At 45.3% G+C, this 21,767-nt stretch overlaps 1 protein-coding gene across 1 annotated transcript; it reads left to right on the forward strand.

Moving 5' to 3' along the window:
- The first annotated feature begins 222 nt into the window (after window positions 1-222).
- LOC132597753 (serum amyloid A-2 protein-like) lies at window positions 223-3,333 on the forward strand. The gene is made up of 4 exons (XM_060304427.1): window positions 223-299; window positions 627-718; window positions 2,560-2,698; window positions 3,089-3,333. The coding sequence occupies exons 1-4, from the start codon at window positions 295-297 to the stop codon at window positions 3,249-3,251; spliced, it is 399 nt and encodes a 132-aa protein (XP_060160410.1). The 5' UTR covers window positions 223-294; the 3' UTR covers window positions 3,252-3,333.
- The last annotated feature ends 18,434 nt before the right edge of the window (window positions 3,334-21,767 follow it).

Raw genomic sequence — 21,767 nt, forward strand, 5'->3', positions numbered from 1 at the left:
CTGTTTTCTCAGGGTTGCACAATGAGGAATATGACCTGTGGATGAGGACAGCCACTGGTCTCCAGTAAGTTACCCTTTGCAGTTTTGTAGGAGAAATGACCTGCAGGGACTCTCCCCCAGGCACCAGTCCAGCTTTCCTTCTCACCCCATGACCCCAGCAGGGATGGCTCAGTATAAATGCAGCCACGTGTCCCCAGCAGGTCTGCTCCACCGGGTTCAGGTGAGAAAGTTCTCCACGGAGTGATTTCTTTGAAAACACTTAACTTTAAATCCTCTCTTCTGTATTTGTGCTGAATGAGGTCAGTGCTGGCAGCGTGGTGCATGGGAAATGCTTTTTGATTAATTACAGGCTGCTTTAGCAAGACACAGCTACGTCCCAGCTGCTCTCTTCTTCCACCATAGACACCTTGGTGACCTCTTAGACAGGCTTGGGTTCAGGGTTGGTGGGTTCAGAGCTGAGGGCTAGTGGCTCCGAGTGAGGTCCTACTGCAATATTGCCTAGGTGGACCACTGAGAGTCTAATGAGAACAAGTGGAAAGAACAGCCGGGCTCTCCTCGACATACAAATCCCCAAGTGGGTGTACAAGGCTTGTCCGTGTCTCCCTGACCCTCTCCTTTCATTTCAGCACAATGAAGCTTTTCACAGGCCTCATTCTCTGCTCCTTGGTGCTGGGAGTCCACAGCCGATGGTTTTCCTTCCTTGGCGAGGCTTATGAAGGTAAGGCTGGTGGAGGGGGGATGACACCCATGGGCCTCTGGGATTCACCATGAGCGCTCTTAAGGGTTGGAGCTACTGTCTTAGGCGGTGCTGCCCTATGTGGTAGAATGTGCCAGGTGTTTGGGGAGCTTTTTTTCAGACAGATTGAAAACCACAGGATTTATGTCGATCAGTCACTAGAGAAAGAACAGTCATCATTCCCAGCTGAAATGGAAGTTTGAATGGAAGACATAAAATAAGTCTTGAAATGGTACAGCATTTCCCTCAGACCAATTTCTCCCTTCCTCCCTCCCTTTCCCTCTTCCTTCCTTCCTTCCTCTCTTCTTCTTCTCTTCCTTCTTACCTTCCATTTCCTAATTGGATAATTCAGGGACCTTCAGCTTAGCTCTTGCTCCTGCTTCCTATACTCAGTGACACTGTCCCTGGTTCAGTCTGTTTCCTACCCTTTTATAGCCTTTTAACTGACAAAAAAACCCGTGTGCGACCGGGGTGGGGAACCTAATAACATATCTCAAGCTTCCGGTAGGAACTCGGCCCTTACATGCACTTCAGGGTGACCAACTCTCCTGCTTTGCCCAGGTCTGAGGACTTTTCCAGGACACTTTCAACGCTAACTGGGGCAGTTCCAGGAAAACAGGTGCAGTTCTGGTTAGGCTGGGACAGGTGGTCACCTACTTACCTGCAGAATACCTCCGTGAGGGAGGCATCTCCCCCCATCTGAAGGGGAGAAAACCGAGGCTGAGAGCAGCCGAGTCTGCTGCCCAGGGACTAAGTGCCAGTCAGCAGGTGGCAGGACAGAAGTTTGAACCCAGCTGTGCACGAGGCCACAGCTCTTGCTGGGCAGACTTGTCCCAGTGCCACTCCCTCAAGCTGGGGGCTTATCAATCTCAGCTGCATGTTGGATTCACCTGGGGAGCAGTGAAAACTATTGATGCCTGAGACCCACCCCAGAGAGTGTGAGGTAACTGGCCTGGGCTGTGAGGTAGGTCTCAGGGGACTTTCAGTACCTCCCCAGCTGATTGGAAGGTGTAACCAGGCTGAGGCAAGACCCACTGCTCGAGGGCTTGCTTCCTCAGGCAGCCCACGTCACCAATACCGTCCACTAGAAAGTCCTCAGGATGCCATTCACGTGCCTAACAGGCAGGGGAATCAAGTCACATTGAGCGCATTCGCGCAGCAGGGATACATTTCTTAGGCGTCAGGGCAGAGGTGCTGCATGTCTGCCCCTTTCTCAGAATCTGTCCTCCACGTCACCTCCTCACTCACCCAAATCCCCTGGATCTCATCCTATGCGGCTTCCTTTTCTAACAGTGGTTCGGGGCCAAGGGCAATTTTGTGTCCTGGAGATATCTGGCAATGTTTGGAAACACTTTTGGTTGTCCCACTTGGGGAATAGGTTGCCCGTTAGTGGGTAAAAGTGAGGGATGCTGTTAAACGTGTTACAATACCCAGGACAGCCCTGAACAGCAAAGAATTATCTGGTTTAAAATGTCAATAGTATGAAGCTGAGGAATCCTGCCCTATAAAGATAGCTCCCTTCTCTCCTTAAACGTATCACATGGAGCCCTAAGTGAGATGCAGTCCAGAGACAGCATCGTAGGGGCCCGACAACCAGGTCCAACGCAGCTGTGCCCCTCCCCCCATAACGACTCTCATTCGAGTTACCAGGAGCAGGAAACTAGACACAAAGAATGCTCTGCTCACTCTATGGCACTCATGGTGCTATAGCCACAGGATGAAACTGAGTCAGTGGAAGATTTTTCATTCCTTGATTCTTCCCTAAGGTGTGTCACAGTTTTCTGTCCACCTGATAATCCTTTCTCTATGTGCTTTCCTCCCAGGGGCTAAAGACATGTGGCGAGCGTACTCTGACATGAAAGAAGCCGGGTACAAAGATGCAGACAAGTACTTTCACGCCCGGGGCAACTATGACGCTGCCCAAAGGGGACCTGGGGGCGTCTGGGCTGCTGAAGTGATCAGGTACCAGGGGCCCTGAGGATGCAGGGATGGGTGTGAGAGCCTCGGACAGCCAGGAGGGGCCAAGCCCTGGAGAACTTCCTGTAGGGCTGTGGCCTCTCCTCCTCTTATCCACCCTCACCCTCTGTGTCCTGTGTGGGGTCTGAGTGGCTGAAGAGCAGAGCAAGGCTGGTGGGACAGACGATTCCCAAGCCTCCCCCATGGGTGCTGTTCACCCAGCATAAGGGGACCCGCAGGGCTGAGGTGGGCTGAGCCCGGGCAGCCTCAGGCTTCATTCCCTCTTTCCTAGCTCCTGTCAGAGTCCTCGATTCCTTGGAAAGAGGAGAGATGGGGAGGGTGGGCTGTTGCTCGTCAGCCCTGGAGTAATCCCCTACCTGCCCTCCTCCATTCCAGCGATGCCAGGGAGAATAGTCAGAGAATCACAGACCTTTTTAAGCCTGGAGACAGTGGCCACGGACGGGAGGACTCGGAGGCCGACCAGTTTGCCAATAGATGGGGCCGGAGCGGCAAAGACCCCAATTACTTCCGACCTCCTGGCCTGCCCGACAAGTACTGAGCTGCCTCTCACTCTGCTCAGGAGACGACGGGGCTGTGAGCCCCCAAGGGCAGGGACGCTGAGCTTGTGAGTTCTCTGTCCACGGAAGCCAGCAGATCTAATAAATGCTTAAGAGATTGAATGTTGAAAACCGTGTATTATTCTTTGATATAAGGACAGCCTGTTTGTTCCCAAGGGGTGATGGCTGGACACCCACATGAAGACCGAGTCTGTGCCTGTGTCTTGGGAGTCGGGGCCACAATCTCAGCATCATACAGGGCAGACACCCTGCTCCACCCCTTCCCCTAATCAGACCCGCTCCCCTCCAGGCCCCTCTGGTTACAGTGGTGCTCTTTCTAGGCCCTTCTGTATTCAGGCCTCTTCACTCCCTGGCAGTTGGGTCCTGTCAGCTTCTCTGCCCTGGGGTCTAGTGCCCTTAGTGCGTCCTCAGTGGTGTCTGTGTGCGGGCAGGGGACACAGCCTCGGGACGACTGGATCGTGGAATCCTGCTCCAGCAGCTGCACCTTGATCTTCTGTTCATCTCTCAGCAACACCTACAAATCCATCTATGAACCAATTTCTGTCTGTGCCATCCAGAAGTGCCTCCAACGCTGTCTCCCTTCACTCTATATTCCTTGCCTGATGCAAGTGTCCAGGAATAAACATGTCCAGAAACGGAGGCATAGGGACGCCATCAAGATTAAGTATCAGGAGGTTTTGTATTGCATTGGATATGTATCAGGTCCTTGAGAAGAAGTCATTTTCCCTCCCTGGACCCTTCCCAACAGAGGAAAGCCAGCAGCATGTTACTCTTTTTCCAGTCATGCCGCATGGCTTGCGGGATCTTAGTTCTCCCCCCAGGGATTGAACCCAGGCCCACGGCAGTGAGAGCTCCAAGTCTTAACCACTGGACTGCCACGGAAGTCCCAGCATGTTACTTCTTACTGAGGAAAACAGTGTCTAATAAAAGGGGTTTGGGCCTGTTAGAGTACAGGAATTATGAGTGACTCTATAAATCACAAATTCCTAGAGAAACCAATAGCCTTCTTCCTTGGATAAAAATTTGGTTTGGGTGTTTGTTTTTTTCAGATTACAGATTCCAAGAAGTAAAATGATCTAACACTTTAAAGAGTGGGGAACAGGGGCTTCTGTGGTGGCACAGTGGTTAAGAATCCACCTGCCAATGCAGGGGACACGGGTTCGAGCCCTAGTCCGGGAAGATCCCACATGCCGCAAAGCAACTAAGCCTGTGCACCACAACTACCGAGCCTGCGCTCTAGAGCCCGCGAGCCACAACTACTGATCCCACACGCCACAACTACAGAAGCCCGCGTGCCTAGAGCCCATGCTCCGCAGCAAGAGAAGCCACCGCAATGAGAAGCCCACGCACCGCAACGAAGAGTAGCCCCCGCTCGCCGCAACTAGAGAAAGCCCACGTGCAACAACGAAGACCCAAAGCAGCCCCCCCAAAAAAAGAAAAAAGAATGGTGAATAGACTTCTGTATCCAACTTTTATTTCAAGTAATAAAAAGGCTGATTATTAAATTTTTCCTATTTACAATAATTTGGAGAACTTGCTTTATCTAAACTTTCAAGTCATCCTTTCTCCTACTTTTCCTTTCTTTCCCCTCATTTTGCAAATTCTATACCTTCAGTTCCTGGGATAGAAATCTAATAGTGAACATTCTCATAATAGGAGTCTCCTTACAACCTGGGGTCTGTTGAGACTTTACCACTAGAGCCCTAAACTCAGCAGTGCTTTGAGCCTGTTCTTGCCAGCCAATCTGCCACCACACTCTCCCTAATCCCGGCTACCCTGCTCCTGCTTTATTTTGTCAGACTCACTTTTCTGAGACACAGCCTCTACGTACACCTCTGACAGTGCCTTCTGATGGGAACTGTATGAGAAAGTTCTCCTGTGACTAACTACCTTACAGACACACTTTTTCTTCCTCCTTGACAAGGAAGTTAAACTTGTCTTTCCCCTACAGGGATCATTTCATCATGAATCGTCTCCCCTTAGGAGTGCTCCTGAATCCCACTTTCAGAGTAGAAGTGTGTGCCGGTTATCAGTTTATTTACTCTGAGCTCCACGTCCACCCTTCTTTTGCCCGCTTGTGATACTGGAACTGGTAAACATTTCTCTCGTGCCAGCTGGGCACGGTGTTAATCTCTGTCCTTTCAGGGCGCAGGAGGGACGTTGTAGGACACAAACACTTCCTGGTTTGTGCTTTCCTTCTGCCCAGCTCCTGTGGTGCTCTTCTCTTGCACAGGACACCCAGTGACACTCACACCAGGGAGGAAAATGTGCTTGTTCCTCACATGGGCAAAACCTTGCAGAGTCCAGACAGTCAGTAACAGCTTTCCCAATAAAGCACCACATTGAAAACCCTGAGTTCAATCCACATCACTCTTCACTCTTGCACGTTTTCCTCTTCCTCTTTATAGTCAGACTTGTTGGAAACCTGCCCATCTGCACTTTCTGATTCCTCGCTTCTGACTCACACTTGAACCCACACCAGCCTGTCCTCTGTCCCCACCACTCAGCAAAACAGCTCTGGTCACCACTGACCTCCATGTTGCCAAAACAACTGACATGTTTCTCTCCTCCTATCAGGAGGCCTCTGAGCCATGCTCAGCACAGTTGTCCTCTCCCTCCTTCCTGGAAGGTTCTCTCTTGGCTTCATAGTACCACACTCTCCTTTTGCTTCCCTTCAGTTTTCCTTTATCTCCTTAGCTGGGTCTTTTCATCTCCCCAAACTCTAAGTGTCCCTCAGACTTGGTTCTGGGCTCGCACTTTTTATTTCTCTGTATTCTCCCCAACAAGCGCAGCTAATAGTATCTACATGCTGACGCCTCTGAAACTTATATCTCCCCCTCAGAACCTGGTTTCCAAGCTCCATGCTTGTTTATCTGATTGGCCTCCTGAAACCTCTGATTGGATGGCTTCCAGAGGTCTCACACTCTGCTTGTCCAAAGGAAACGCTCATCTCCGTCCAGAACTCTTCACCCCCAGGCCACTCCAATTCAGCAAATGACACGACTCTTCCCTCTGTGGCTCACCCCAGATATTGGGGAATGTGCTCGATGCTTCCCTTGCCTTTACCTCCACATCCAATCCACTAGCAAGCCCTGTGATTCTACTTCCAAAATTCATCTCTAGCCCATCAGCTTGGTCTCACGTGCACCTCCACGCTCCTGGCCACACCTGTTCTCACCTGGGATCCTGCAACAGCTGTCTCAGTAGTCTCCCCATCTTCATGGCTTCCGCCTCTGCTTAAGTGTGACTGTATAGTTTATCATCTAAGCCAAGTCACTTTCCATTGTGAAAGGGACATTATTGATAATTATACCTGGATGACAGGAATAAGCTGGAACTGTCCTGGGCAAAAGAGAGCATGTAGTTACCCTACCTCTCAGTCTAGCATACAAACTATACTCAGATCATGTCTCTCCCCTGCTTAAAATCCTTCAATGGATTCCCATGTCCCTTAAAATACAATCCAGGTGCTTATCACGGCTTACAAAGCCCAGTGTGATCTGTCCCTGGCCACCCTGCAGCAGCATCTCATGCCACCCCTTCCTAAGCTCCCCACTCTCCAGTATCACCAACAAACCAAGATTTTCTTTGGCACAGGACGTTTGCAGGTGACATTTTCTCTGCCCACATACTCCTCTGCTCGCTTTTCACAAGGATGGGAATGTCTCACCTGTGGGGCTCTCCCGAATTCACTCTTTCTTGAGAGAGGCCTTCCTGGTCATCCTGGCTGACTCACTCTGGTTATTCTTTACAGTTTACCAATTTTTAACATGTGGGATTCTTTTACTCAATTTTTGGTTTATTCTTCTAATTTTTGTTTGGGTTTTCTTTTGGTCCATCTTCCTCCCTTGTATTATAAAATCAGTGAGAGAAGTGACCATTTCTCCCTTGTTCACCCCTAATATCCAGTACCTGGCATATAATGGCATCTCAACAAGTGCTTATTGAAAATGAATAATTGACCTAATCTTTTATTTTACTAATACAAGAAAGGTTTTCTTTCAAAGAAGGTCAGACTAGTTATAAGGAACAGGAAGGAGCTAAGGAAGAGGGAGATAAGAAAGGTAAAGAAGAAGGAATAAGAGCAGAGTCAAGGGGAAGCAAGAGGCAGAGGGATCGAACCCACAAAGGATGGTTAACCCCAAGGGGAGCAGAAACTTCTCTGGCTCTGAGAAAGGAACGAGGGTGAAGAGAGTGGGGTCAGGGGATGCAGCACATTTGAGATGGACGACAGGGACCTGCGGGAATCTGGTTGTACCTGCTCTTGCTGTAGGTGAGTGTCCCCAGGACTCGTCACACTCCAGTGCGTTCGCCCGTTTTCTTGTCTGTCTTTAGAGCCAGTAGGTAGGGAACCCAAGGGCAAAGGCCTGTCTCTTTTATTGTGTGTTGTCATTGTATCCACAGTGCCTGTCATAGGGCCTCACAAATAGTAGCTGCTTTATACATATTTGTTGAAATGAATGAATAAGGTCTGAGAAGAGTATTGTTCAGAAGTGGACAGAACTGGGGGGAGGGTTTGGGAGTTGTAGAAAGTATGGATGTGGTTTGGATCTGCAGAATGTGGTAATGAGTCACTTTGAGGTGACTGCTAAATCTGTACAAATATCATACTCACACCAGCCGAAAGGATATAATTTTACTTCATCATAGAAAATATTCAGTTTTCTCCAACGATACTGTGCACACTCCCTCATAGAAATGAAAATGAGGAACGCCATGTGCAAATAAACTGTTAGTCGTTGTGGTAGCTGATGAGAAGCCTTGGGAGAAATAAAGGAATATTTTGAATTTCCAAAGTACTGTGCTGATTATCAGAGGGGCAAGTTAGCAGAGAACACTCTGTGAGACTAGAGGAGGGGAAAAAGGACACACTGTATTTCTCTGAGTCTAAGACCCCTAGACTGAAAGATGTGTTACTATTTATACACCACCAAGAAAAAAGATGCTACCATTTAGATTCAGACATAATGTTTTCTCATCACTCTGAATTTTTACTTTACACGTACTGAGAGAGTTCTTTTAAACTTAGACATAGATTTTCATCTTACATCACTCTCGTGAATAAACAAAAAGGAAAGCATACACAAAATTAATCCTAAAGCAATGACAACAATTTCATGAGTGCTGCCTGGTCATTAGTGAATGTAAGACACATCCTAATTTCAGAAATGTATAATCAAGAAATGTGTGTCCTAGAAATGATGAAATATGAGATATAAATGTAAACCTATGCAAGTTCTCTCTCTCTCACTATATTTACTGAGAAGAAATAATAATAAGCTTTGAGCTATTATTAATCATCAGGTGTGATGGGGGTGCTCCTGAGGTGAGGTTCAGCTTCATACCAGCCCCTCAGCTATGGAGGGCCTCCCCAGAGAGGAGCAGGTTATCCACAACTGGTCCTGATGATGGTCCATGTTCCAAGCTCCCTCCTTAGCTGAGGTGTCACCTCACCTGGCGCAGCACTGCCTTTATTCTAACCCCAGAATGACTGAGGGCCTCTTCTCTTCCTGCAGAGATGGCAGATGGGAAAGAGCTCACCCCATCTCCTTCCTAGTCACACTCCACCACTGCCTCTTTAAGCTCTGCTGGCATGGATGCTCCAACCTTTTAGAAATCCCCAGAACAGTCACCGGCTCCTACACATGTCAACTCTCTCAAGAACTCCCTCACCGTACTCCCTTCTGCTTTGATAGGGGCACCAGAATGAGCTGGGAGTGTTTGCAGTGAGCATGCACCCAGCTGAGAACTGAACAGGCATTCTTCTATTCTTCTTGGCACCCTGAACCAATTTGAGGAAATCACCTATCTCCACAAATACTGCACTCCCCACAAGACTGACGACACTGCCGTCTCTCCCTCCCTTTCCTCTGGCGTTTCCTAAGTGGACCAGAGGTGGAATGGGTTGGAGAGGTGTTGATTGCAGAGGCCGGCACTGCTGCCTCTTTGTCAGCCTTGGGAGTTTACTGAGGTCTGGCCCTGCTTCCTGGATGCCCTCTCTAGGATGTGGGGTACTTGGAGCCGCTGTGTCCTCAGCTGTGGGTGATAGAAAAGAAGCATCACTCAACAGCCTGTTTTTCACTCTCGGGTGCATAGGGAGCCCTTTCACCATTCTCTAGTTTCCCAGGTTTGCTTTTTGAAATCTGTAATTATGGGAAAGAAGACCCAGGTCCTCTCTGAGGATAGTGTGCTTTGTTTATACACACAGTTATTACCTGGGGAGTCCTGTCAAACCACTCTGTTTAAACCATAGTTGCAAAATCGCCCGTCAATGACCCACTGATACGTTTCCTGAAAGAGTTGGACAAATGGGCAATAACTCAGGCTGGCCAGCGTGCCTAGTTCCTGGACGATCTGACCTGGGAGGGAGCCAGTGCACTGAGATCATCCTTTATTCTCTGCAGGGTGGACTTGGGACTGTCCAAAATAGTCTAACAAAGAGTCTCTAAAAACCTCAATTTATCCTTCCAGTAAAGATGCCTACAGAACTCATTCGTCCTTTTATTCACTATTCAACACCTGTTTAATGATCCCCCCAGAATGTGGCAGGAACTGTTCTGGGCGCTGGGAATCTGAGATAGACAAGATCAGTGCTCTCATGCGGGTAACATTCCACTGGAGAGGTATTATTAAGCTAATCAGTATTTAATGAAATTGAATTAAAATATATTGTCCAGTTACTTGTTTATATGCTAATAACGGCTGCCAAGTTCAGGTGTCAACTCTATAACCTACGGCTAAGAATCTAAACGCCCAGGCTTCACAGGCTGGATTTGAATTTCGGCTTTGCCACTGACTGTGGTAGGTAAGGGTAGTAACATGCAAAAATGATTATGATAAGCTGTGGAGTGAAAAAGCAGAACATAAAACGATAGTGTTATATCACCCTGTTTTTGTTTATGGGTTTATATGTCTACATGCACTGAGACAACAGATTGGAAACATGACGTTTCTACAGAGGTTCTTCCTGCACACCGGTCCCCCACCCCCACCACCGCGCCCGCCCCGTCTAGGCTGATGAAATTCGTATTGCTTTTATTTTCATTTTTATACTTATTTTAAATTTTTCGATTTTCTTCAGTGGACATGTTTGTCCAATAAGATTCATTAAGTCTGCCTGTGTCTAGGCATTTTCCTAGGTACTGAGTATGATGATGAAGAAAACCAACAACCCAGTTCCTGTCCTGATCGGGATTCCAAGGATGAGATAAGGAAAAACAGCAAATGTCCATTTATAATATAGTTGACTTGTATATGCCTCTCTCTCTTTACACACACACCTCCCCACAACACCACTAAATGTGCAAACACATACGTACACATAAATAACGCACCGAAATGAACAACGATTATAAAATAAGAATCGATAAACCTGTCAGAGTCACATAAAAAATTTATAATGGAAGATAAGAGGAAAAAAGATGTCCCTAATCTTTTTCTGCTGCGGCCTCTCCCGTTGCCGAGCACAGGCTCCCGACGCGCATGCTCAGCAGCCATGGCTCACGGGCCCAGCCGCTACCGCGGCATGTGGGATCCTCCCTGAGCAGGGCAGGAACCCGCGTCCCCTGCATCGGCAGGCGGACTCTCAACCACTGCGCCACCAGGGAAGCCCAGATGTCCCTAATCTTTATGTGCCATATTCCATCTGTTAATAATCCTATTCTGACCTTTTCTTTTCCATATGATTTCTTTTTCTCTCAGGACTGCATCTCTTTCAGTGTTAAACCATGTGTTTCCAGCACTTGACCTTGAAAACTATAGGCCCTACTCGTCTCTGGCAAAAGAAGTCTCCTCAAGATAAGAAATAGAAAATGTTCCCTCTCTCCTGGAGCTGCAAGAACAGCAGATAGGATCACAAAAACTGTATCCAGAAAAGTTATTTCTAACAGAGGAGTTTTTTAAAACAACAACAACAACAAAAGAGACATCAGAGATTGTCACTGTGTCCTGTGAGAGCAACCCTGTAATACTTTATTTATTATTTAGACACTAATCTGTGTATTTGAAGCAAAATTCTTTTTTGATGGAAGCTTTTAGACTGGAAAAGTGGATAGCTGGGTCATGCCAAGGCAACGGCACTGAGCTATAGAAACCCTCAAAACTGTTGGAGGGCATATGGGCGGGCTGCCCTCCTGGACAGCAGAGTGACACTTCACAGTGAAAACAAGGATGTGCACGCCAGCAATATCACTCTTTTGATATACATGGCACATTGCGGATGTCATCTTTTTTCTGGTCTAATGCATGTAACGTCTGCTTGTTTCATTTGCATTTTTCTGGTTACTAATGATTTGTGCATCCCTCTGTGAGCTTATTACTTCTAGTGTGTTGTCTGTAAACTATTTTTTGTGTACCTTTCACCCATTTTTCTATTGGGGTTGCCGTCTTTTTCTTAATGATTCACAGAAGTTCCTTGTATATTTGAAATATTAATCCCTTGCCGTAATTTAGACGTTGTCTTTTCCCATTCTCTATCTGAAAATAAATTCTTAATTTTCATGTAATGAAATACCATTTTATGTCTTGTGTTTTGTGCTTTTGAAGTTTTATTTTTTTCTTTTTCTTTTCTTTTTTTTTTTTTTTGTGGTACGCGGGCCTCTCACTGTTGTGGCCTCTCCCGTTGCGGAGCACAGGCTCCGGACGCGCAGGCTCAGCGGCCATGGCTCACGGGCCCAGCCGCTCCGCGGCATGTGGGATCTTCCCAGACCGGGGCACGAACCTGTGTCCCCTGCATCGGCAGGCGGACTCTCAACCACTGCGCCACCAGGGAAGCCCGCTTTTGAAGTTTTGTTTAAGAATTTTTTCCTCATCTCTACATCACAAATATATTATTTGATATTCTTTTCTATTAACTTTATAGTTTTACCTTCATGTTTATGTATTTAATACTTCTGGAGTGAACATTTGTATACGTATTAGGTGAGGATCCAGTTTTATTTTTCTCTTTCCAAAACTATTAAGTAACCCATCCTGTCTTCAATGATTTGTGATGTCTCCTTGATCGTATACTAATGTCCTATATGTGTGACCCTAGCTCTGTACTCTCTATCCTATTCCATTGGTCAATATATCTTTTGTTGAGCAAATACTACTGTTTTTTACTGTGCTCTTCTGTACATCTTAACACCTCATATGGTAAGTGCCTCTTCTTAATAGTCTCCTTTTTTAGGATTGACTTTTGTATGCATGAACCTTTACTTCTTGATATGAATTTTGGAGTAATTTTCTTCAGTTCTGGGAAAATTCAACTGGAATTTTCATTAGAATTGCATTAAATTTGTGGATTAATTTGTGGTAGAATCAACATGTCTACAATATTAAGTCATCCCATCAGTGAGCCAGGAACTTCTCTCCATTTGTTTGAATCATCTTTTAAGGTGTTTGTTAGAGGTTTGAAATCTCCATTGTGGTGCTGTGTATTACTGGTGAAACCAGTCCTTAGGAATTTTATAGTTATGTTGTTACCATGAATTGTTTATTATTATTAATCATATTTTCCATTTTGTTATTTCTGCTATGGAGAAATGATTAGGCTTTTGGATCAAGTGTTGGGCAACCTTATTAAATTTCCTTAGTAATTCTATAGTTTGTTGATTTTGTGTGCTTTTTGAGGTTGAAGATTATACTAACTGCAAATATGACGGTTTCATCTCTGCCTTTCCAATCCTTGTATCTCTTACTTTCGAAATTTTCTGTGGCATTGGCCAGGGCTTCCAGAGCTGTGTTACACAACAGTGGTGATAGTAGCATTCCTTTTCTCATTCCAGATCCTGAACGGCAATGAATTAAAGGTTTTTCCATTAAATAAAATATGTGCTGTAGCTTTTTGGCAAATAACCTTATAAACTGAAGAAATTTCACTTTGATACGTAGTTTTCTAAAGGATTTTAAAAAAGCAGCCATAAATATGCCTTCAGCTTTATCAAATGCTTTTTAAAAATCAGTTGAGATAATATTATTTTCTCCTTTAAGCTATCATTGTGGTGAATTACATTGATTCTGTAATGTTGGCATTCCAAGAATAAACCGCACTCAATTACGAGGCACCTTTAATACTCATATTTGGTTTGGCAACACTATGCTGTGTTTTGAATTTTTTGCACCTTTGGAATTGAAATGGGACTATTGTTTTCTTGTACTGTCCACTCTTGTTTTAGAACCAAGTTACTCTAGCTTCTTTAAAATGGCTGTCCAACTTCATTCTTTATCGGTTTTCTACAACTATCTGTGTAACTTAGAATTAACTGTCCCCTGAGATTTTAGTAGACTGTCTTGAAAAACCATCTGGCTTTAGTGGAGGATACTGGGAGGAGAGATCTTTGACAACCACTTCTACTTATCTAATACTTATTTGTTTTCCTAAAGATGTCTATGTCTCTTTGCATCAAAAGGATGCTTACTTAAACAAATAACGCTTGAGGGTGTTGGTTCATCTAAATTAACAAACGGTGTGTCACCAGTAAGTTGATTATATGAATATCTGAGAACAGTGACTCTGTATTAAGCCCAAATTTGAACAAGGAAAGGGGAACTCAGATTAATCTCATTTGGGTCTATATAGGGAATCTCTGTCTCTGTGAACTGGTTCTAACCAGCTCAGAATAATGCTGCTGAAGAGCTTTTATGCTGAGAAATGCTATAGTCGTTTAAAGGTAGGATAATTATTGGGTTTGGTTGTGTTGCAGTTATTGTTGTTGGGTTTTCTTGCCGCGCCATGTGACATGTAGGATCCCAATTCCCCCACCAGGGATCAAACCCACGTCCCCCGCATTGGAAAAATGGAGTCTTAACCACTGGACCACCAGGGAAGTCCAGTCATTGTTGTTGTTGAATGCTGTCTTGTGGCTTCTGCCAGAAGAATGCAGGTGCAGTCTTACGTGTGAGCCACCAGTGGTTGACTGAGAGGAGAAACACGGTAGATCTGTTCTCTTAAATGGCTGTTTCTAGGTTTGATAGTGAGTTGTGTTAGACTTGTGTGTGATTCTAGGAAGTCGGTCATTTCTTTATGACACTTGCAGTCCAGTGGAGGGTGTTTTCCCGCACTCTTGGAGCATGGGAAGAGTGAGAAGCCCCCCAGAGCAGAAACCACCCACCTCCTAGCAGGTTGCCTCGCCTCAGTATTAGGGAGCTGCTGCCCTCTACCAGATAAACATATAGGCAAGTGTAGGTCCTGGTCTCAGGAAGCTCAGAGCAGCTGTGTAAAAAATGTTTCCTTTTCTGATGTATGCATTTGCCCCCCATGTTTGTTTTCTTGGGGAGAAAATGCAGTCATATAATCAAGAGTGTACACAAGAATTTCATATTTCTTAAGTTGTTTGAATGTAATATCTCTTTTAATCTCCCTGAGTGAACTGAAGGATAGGGAATGGGGAATCCAGCCTTTCTGGTGCTGAAGCTGTGTATCTGCAGAAGCTGCCCTTGCCTCAAGGATTGGTTTGTCAGTGCCTAGAAGAACAAAGGAAAGGACCTGTGGAACTTGGAATTAGAAGTAGTCCCAGGCATGTGCTGGGAATCAAGAGATGGCTCTCTGGAAGAAAAAACAAAAACACTGACTTGGGCTTCCCTAGTGGCGCAGTGGTTGAGAGTCCGCCTGCCCATTCAGGGGACACGGGTTCGTGCCCCGGTCCGGGAAGATCCCACATGCCGCGGAGCGGCTAGGCCCGTGAGCCATGGCCGCTGAGCCTGCGCGTCCGGAGCCTGTGCTCCGCAACAGGAGAGGCCACAACAGTGAGAGGCCCGCGTACCGCAAAACAAAAAAACAAAACAAAAAAACCCTGACTTAAGTGTTTGTCAATTTCCATGGTGTAAATACTGCCACCACGGCTAATTTCAAAGGACGAAGACTTAACAGTTGGCTTGCAAAATCCCTGAAAATGTAACAGTTAGCTCTCCTGAGCTAGTATGAGCTGATTCCAGCACACCAGAAGGTAATCCACTTCCAAAGGGTAGAGACTACCAGCTATACCTTTGAAACTAAGTTGAAAGTTTCAAAGATTTCCCAGGTGAAAATAAGAAGCAAACCAAACTCTTTTAAAAAGCACTGGCTTTGGACTTCCCTGGCAGTCCAGTGGTTAAGATTCTCAGCTCCCAATGCAGGGGGCACGGGTCTGATCCCTGGTTGGGGAACTAGCATCCTGCATGACGCACAGCATGGCCTAAAAATAAATAAATAAATAAAAAATAAAAAGTACTGGCTTTTTAAGAAAACTCTCTTGAGAGAAAAATTAAAGTTTACTTCCCACAGTGCTTGCAAAGATAGCTACGTCATAGGTTATATATATTCTGTACCTTGAGCAAATACATTAATAAGTTATAGAAGTTGGTTGTCAGAGAATGAATAAGATAATTTTCCACTTTAAAAGATGGTTCTTAATTGAAAAAAAGCTACAACAAAGGTAAGCATTAGTGTTCATCAAAAGATACCATAAAGAAACTTTTTAAAAAAGCAAATTTATTAGACAACTTTGCAGTTGCTGGGATTAAACTTATTACTCTAAACATTGATAAATAAAGGGAAAGAAAGCATTTTAAAAGAATTAGTGCATAGCTGTACATTATAATTTTGTTGAATCGTAAGTTTGTTAAATATAAAACCAAATACATTACTCCCATGAAAATGACTGAAAACATGAAAATAAAAGCCACAAGCTGGGGGAAGATATTTGTAACATACATAATCGAAAAGGCTTTATATGAAGTATATAAAGAGCTCCTACTAATCAATAAAAAAGGAAAAGGAAATAAATATAAATTTCACAGAAGAAAGAGTACAAATGGCTCATCAATATGTAAAAATGGGCAATCTCATCGACAATCAGGAAAACACAAATTTAAACTACAATGTGATACTATTTATCACTCACCAACTTGACATAAAAAACAAATATGGCCTAGGATGTGGAGCAAGGGGGCCATGTATCCACTACTTGTGGGAATATAAATATATAAAATATAGAAATATGTATTGTAAATATATATATATAACCATTTTGGAAAGATAATTTGGTATTACCAACTAAGGTTCAACATAATCATATTCTATTTCACTTCGAGGTCTCTACCATTTGAACTCTTGTACTGGAGTATTTGCACAAGATTACCAGAAGCAACACTGTAATAGCGAAACAGAAAAAACCCAGATGTTGAAATACGCTGTGTTACATTCATGCTTGGCAATAGTCTTCAGCATTGAAAATGGAAGAACTACTGCAACAGTCATCAACATGCCTATGTCTAAAGAACATATTGTTGACCAAAATAAGCAAATGACTAGTGAATCCATACAATAGAAATCTATTTACAGAAAGTTCAAAAACTGGAAAAACCTTAAAAATATATTAATATATTATTATTATATTATTAATATAAAATATATTAATTTTGTGTATGCTTTCCTTTTTGTTTATACACAAGAGTGATGTAAGATTAAAATCTATGTCTAAGTTTAAAAGAACTCTCTCAGTACGTGTAAAGTAAAAATTCAGAGTGATAAGAAAACATTATGTCTGAATCTAAATGGTAGCATCTTTTTTCTTGGTGGTGTATAAATAGTAACACATCTTTCAGTCTAGGGGTCTTAGACTCAGAGAAATACAGTGTGTCCTTTTTCCCCTCCTCTAGTCTCACAGAGTGTTCTCTGCTAACTTGCCCCTCTGATAATCAGCACAGTACTTTGGAAATTCAAAATATTCCTTTATTTCTCCCAAGGCTTCTCATCAGCTACCACAACGACTAACAGTTTATTTGCACATGGCGTTCCTCATTTTCATTTCTATGAGGGAGTGTGCACAGTATCGTTGGAGAAAACTGAATATTTTCTATGATGAAGTAAAATTATATCCTTTCGGCTGGTGTGAGTATGATATTTGTACAGATTTAGCAGTCACCTCAAAGTGACTCATTACCACATTCTGCAGATCCAAACCACATCCATACTTTCTACAACTCCCAAACCCTCCCCCCAGTTCTGTCCACTTCTGAACAATACTCTTCTCAGACCTTATTCATTCATTTCAACAAATATGTATAAAGCAGCTACTATTTGTGAGGCCCTATGACAGGCACTGTGGATACAATGACAACACACAATAAAAGAGACAGGCCTTTGCCCTTGGGTTCCCTACCTACTGGCTCTAAAGACAGACAAGAAAACGGGCGAACGCACTGGAGTGTGACGAGTCCTGGGGACACTCACCTACAGCAAGAGCAGGTACAACCAGATTCCCGCAGGTCCCTGTCGTCCATCTCAAATGTGCTGCATCCCCTGACCCCACTCTCTTCACCCTCGTTCCTTTCTCAGAGCCAGAGAAGTTTCTGCTCCCCTTGGGGTTAACCATCCTTTGTGGGTTCGATCCCTCTGCCTCTTGCTTCCCCTTGACTCTGCTCTTATTCCTTCTTCTTTACCTTTCTTATCTCCCTCTTCCTTAGCTCCTTCCTGTTCCTTATAACTAGTCTGACCTTCTTTGAAAGAAAACCTTTCTTGTATTAGTAAAATAAAAGATTAGGTCAATTATTCATTTTCAATAAGCATTTGTTGAGATGCCATTATATGCCAGGTACTGGATATTAGGGGTGAACAAGAGAGAAATGGTCACTTCTCTCACTGATTTTATAATACAAGGGAGGAAGATGGACCAAAAGAAAACCCAAACAAAAATTAGAAGAATAAACCAAAAATTGAGTAAAAGAATCCCACATGTTAAAAATTGGTAAACTGTAAAGAATAACCAGAGTGAGTCAGCCAGGATGACCAGGAAGGCCTCTCTCAAGAAAGAGTGAATTCGGGAGAGCCCTACAGGTGCGACATTCCCATCCTTGTGAAAAGCGAGCAGAGGAGTATGTGGGCAGAGAAAATGTCACCTGCAAACGTCCTGTGCCAAAGAAAATCTTGGTTTGTTGGTGATACTGGAGAGTGGGGAGCTTAGGAAGGGGTGGCATGAGATGCTGCTGCAGGGTGGCCAGGGACAGATCACACTGGGCTTTGTAAGCCGTGATAAGCACCTGGATTGTATTTTAAGGGACATGGGAATCCATTGAAGGATTTTAAGCAGGGGAGAGACATGATCTGAGTATAGTTTGTATGCTAGACTGAGAGGTAGGGTAACTACATGCTCTCTTTTGCCCAGGACAGTTCCAGCTTATTCCTGTCACCCAGGTATAATTATCAATAATGTCCCTTTCACAATGGAAAGTGACTTGGCTTAGATGATAAACTATACAGTCACACTTAAGCAGAGGCGGAAGCCATGAAGATGGGGAGACTACTGAGACAGCTGTTGCACGAACCCAGGTGAGAACAGGTGTGGCCAGGAGCGTGGAGGTGCACGTGAGACCAAGCTGATGGGCTAGAGATGAATTTTGGAAGTAGAATCACAGGGCTTGCTAGTGGATTGGATGTGGAGGTAAAGGCAAGGGAAGCATCGAGCACATTCCCCAATATCTGGGGTGAGCCACAGAGGGAAGAGTCGTGTCATTTGCTGAATTGGAGTGGCCTGCGGGTGAAGAGTTCTGGACGGAGATGAGCGTTTCCTTTGGACAAGCAGAGTGTGAGATCTCTGGAAGCCATCCAATCAGAGGTTTCAGGAGGCCAATCAGATAAACAAGCATGGAGCTTGGAAACCAGGTTCTGAGGGGGAGATATAAGTTTCAGAGGCGTCAGCATGTAGATACTATTAGCTGCGCTTGTTGGGGAGAATACAGAGAAATAAAAAGTGCGAGCCCAGAACCAAGTCTGAGGGACACTTAGAGTTTGGGGAGATGAAAAGACCCAGCTAAGGAGATAAAGGAAAACTGAAGGGAAGCAAAAGGAGAGTGTGGTACTATGAAGCCAAGAGAGAACCTTCCAGGAAGGAGGGAGAGGACAACTGTGCTGAGCATGGCTCAGAGGCCTCCTGATAGGAGGAGAGAAACATGTCAGTTGTTTTGGCAACATGGAGGTCAGTGGTGACCAGAGCTGTTTTGCTGAGTGGTGGGGACAGAGGACAGGCTGGTGTGGGTTCAAGTGTGAGTCAGAAGCGAGGAATCAGAAAGTGCAGATGGGCAGGTTTTCAACAAGTCTGACTATAAAGAGGAAGAGGAAAACGTGCAAGAGTGAAGAGTGATGTGGATTGAACTCAGGGTTTTCAATGTGGTGCTTTATTGGGAAAGCTGTTACTGACTGTCTGGACTCTGCAAGGTTTTGCCCATGTGAGGAACAAGCACATTTTCCTCCCTGGCGTGAGTGTCACTGGGTGTCCTGTGCAAGAGAAGAGCACCACAGGAGCTGGGCAGAAGGAAAGCACAAACCAGGAAGTTTTTGTGTCCTATCACGTCCCTCCTGCGCCCTGAAAGGACAGAGATTAACACTGTGCCCAGCTGGCACGGGAGAAATGTTTACCAGTTCCAGTATCACAAGTGGGGCAAAGAAGGGTGGACGTGGAGCTCAGAGTAAATAAACTGATAACCGGCACACACTTCTACTCTGAAAGTGGGATTCAGGAGCACTCCTAAGGGGAGACGATTCATGATGAAATGATCCCTGTAGGGGAAAGACAAGTTTAACTTCCTTGTCAAGGAGGAAGAAAAAGTGTGTCTGTAAGGTAGTTAGTCACAGGAGAACTTTCTCATACAGTTCCCATCAGAAGGCACTGTCAGAGGTGTACGTAGAGGCTGTGTCTCAGAAAAGTGAGTCTGACAAAATAAAGCAGGAGCAGGGTAACCGGGATTAGGGAGAGTGTGGTGGCAGATTGGCTGGCAAGAACAGGCTCAAAGCACTGCTGAGTTTAGGGCTCTAGTGGTAAAGTCTCAACAGACCCCAGGTTGTAAGGAGACTCCTGTTATGAGAATGTTCACTATTAGATTTCTATCCCAGGTACTGAAGGTATAGAATTTGCAAAATGAGGGGAAAGAAAGGAAAAGTAGGAGAAAGGATGACTTGAAAGTTTAAATAAAGCAAGTTCTCCAAATTATTGTAAATAGGAAAAATTTAATAATCAGCCTTTTTATTACTTGAAATAAAAGTTGGATACAGAAGTCTATTCACCATTCTTTTTTTTTTTTTTTTTTTGGGCTGCATTGGGTCTTCGTTGTTGCACGCGGGCTTTCTCTAGTTGCGGCGAGCGGGGGCTACTCTTCGTTGCGGTGCATGGGCTTCTCATTGCGGTGGCTTCTCTTGCTGTGGAGCACGGGCTCTAGGCGCGCGGGCTTCTGTAGTTGGCGTGTGGGATGGCGTGTGGGATCAGTAGTTGTGGCTCGCGGGCTCTAGAGCGCAGGCTCGGTAGTTGTGGTGCACAGGCTTAGTTGCTTTGCGGCATGTGGGATCTTCCCGGACTAGGGCTCGAACCCGTGTCCCCTGCATTGGCAGGTGGATTCTTAACCACTGTGCCACCACAGAAGCCCCTGTTCCCCACTCTTTAAAGTGTTAGATCATTTTACTTCTTGGAATCTGTAATCTGAAAAAACCAAACACCAAAACCAAATTTTTATCCAAGGAAGAAGGTTATTGGTTTCTCTAGGAATTTGTGATTTATAGAGTCACTCATAATTCCTGTGCTCTAACAGGCCCAAACCCCTTTTATTAGACACTGTTTTCCTCAGTAAGAAGTAACATGCTGGGACTTCCGTGGCAGTCCAGTGGTTAAGACTTGGAGCTCTCACTGCCGTGGGCCTGGGTTCAATCCCTGGGGGGAGAACTAAGATCCCACAAGCCATGCGGCATGACTGGAAAAAGAGTAACATGCTGCTGGCTTTCCTCTGTTGGGAAGGGTCCAGGGAGGGAAAATGACTTCTTCTCAAGGACCTGATACATATCCAATGCAATACAAAACCTCCTGATACTTAATCTTGATGGCGTCCCTATGCCTCCGTTTCTGGACATGTTTATTCCTGGACACTTGCATCAGGCAAGGAATATAGAGTGAAGGGAGACAGCGTTGGAGGCACTTCTGGATGGCACAGACAGAAATTGGTTCATAGATGGATTTGTAGGTGTTGCTGAGAGATGAACAGAAGATCAAGGTGCAGCTGCTGGAGCAGGATTCCACGATCCAGTCGTCCCGAGGCTGTGTCCCCTGCCCGCACACAGACACCACTGAGGACGCACTAAGGGCACTAGACCCCAGGGCAGAGAAGCTGACAGGACCCAACTGCCAGGGAGTGAAGAGGGCTGAATACAGAAGGGCCTAGAAAGAGCACCACAGTAACCAGAGGGGCCTGGAGGGGAGCGGGTCTGATTAGGGGAAGGGGTGGAGCAGGGTGTCTGCCCTGTATGATGCTGAGATTGTGGCCCCGACACCCAAGACACAGGCACAGACTCGGCCTTCACGTGGGTGTCCAGCCATCACCCCTTGGGAACAAACAGGCTGTCCTTATATCAAAGAATAATACACGGTTTTCAACATTCAATCTCTTAAGCATTTATTAGATCTGCTGGCTTCCGTGGACAGAGAACTCACTAGCTCAGCGTCCCTGCCCTTGGGGGCTCACAGCCCCGTCGTCTCCTGAGCAGAGTGAGAGGCAGC

This window comes from Globicephala melas, chromosome 8 (assembly GCF_963455315.2).
Source record: "Globicephala melas chromosome 8, mGloMel1.2, whole genome shotgun sequence".
In the NCBI taxonomy this organism is placed as follows: domain Eukaryota; kingdom Metazoa; phylum Chordata; class Mammalia; order Artiodactyla; family Delphinidae; genus Globicephala; species Globicephala melas.

Coding starts and splice junctions, on each gene's coding strand:
- LOC132597753 (XM_060304427.1), top strand. Junction 719..2,559: donor CCTTGGCGAGGCTTATGAAG/GTAAGGCTGGTG, acceptor CTTTCCTCCCAG/GGGCTAAAGACATGTGGCGA. Junction 2,699..3,088: donor TGGGCTGCTGAAGTGATCAG/GTACCAGGGGCC, acceptor CCTCCATTCCAG/CGATGCCAGGGAGAATAGTC.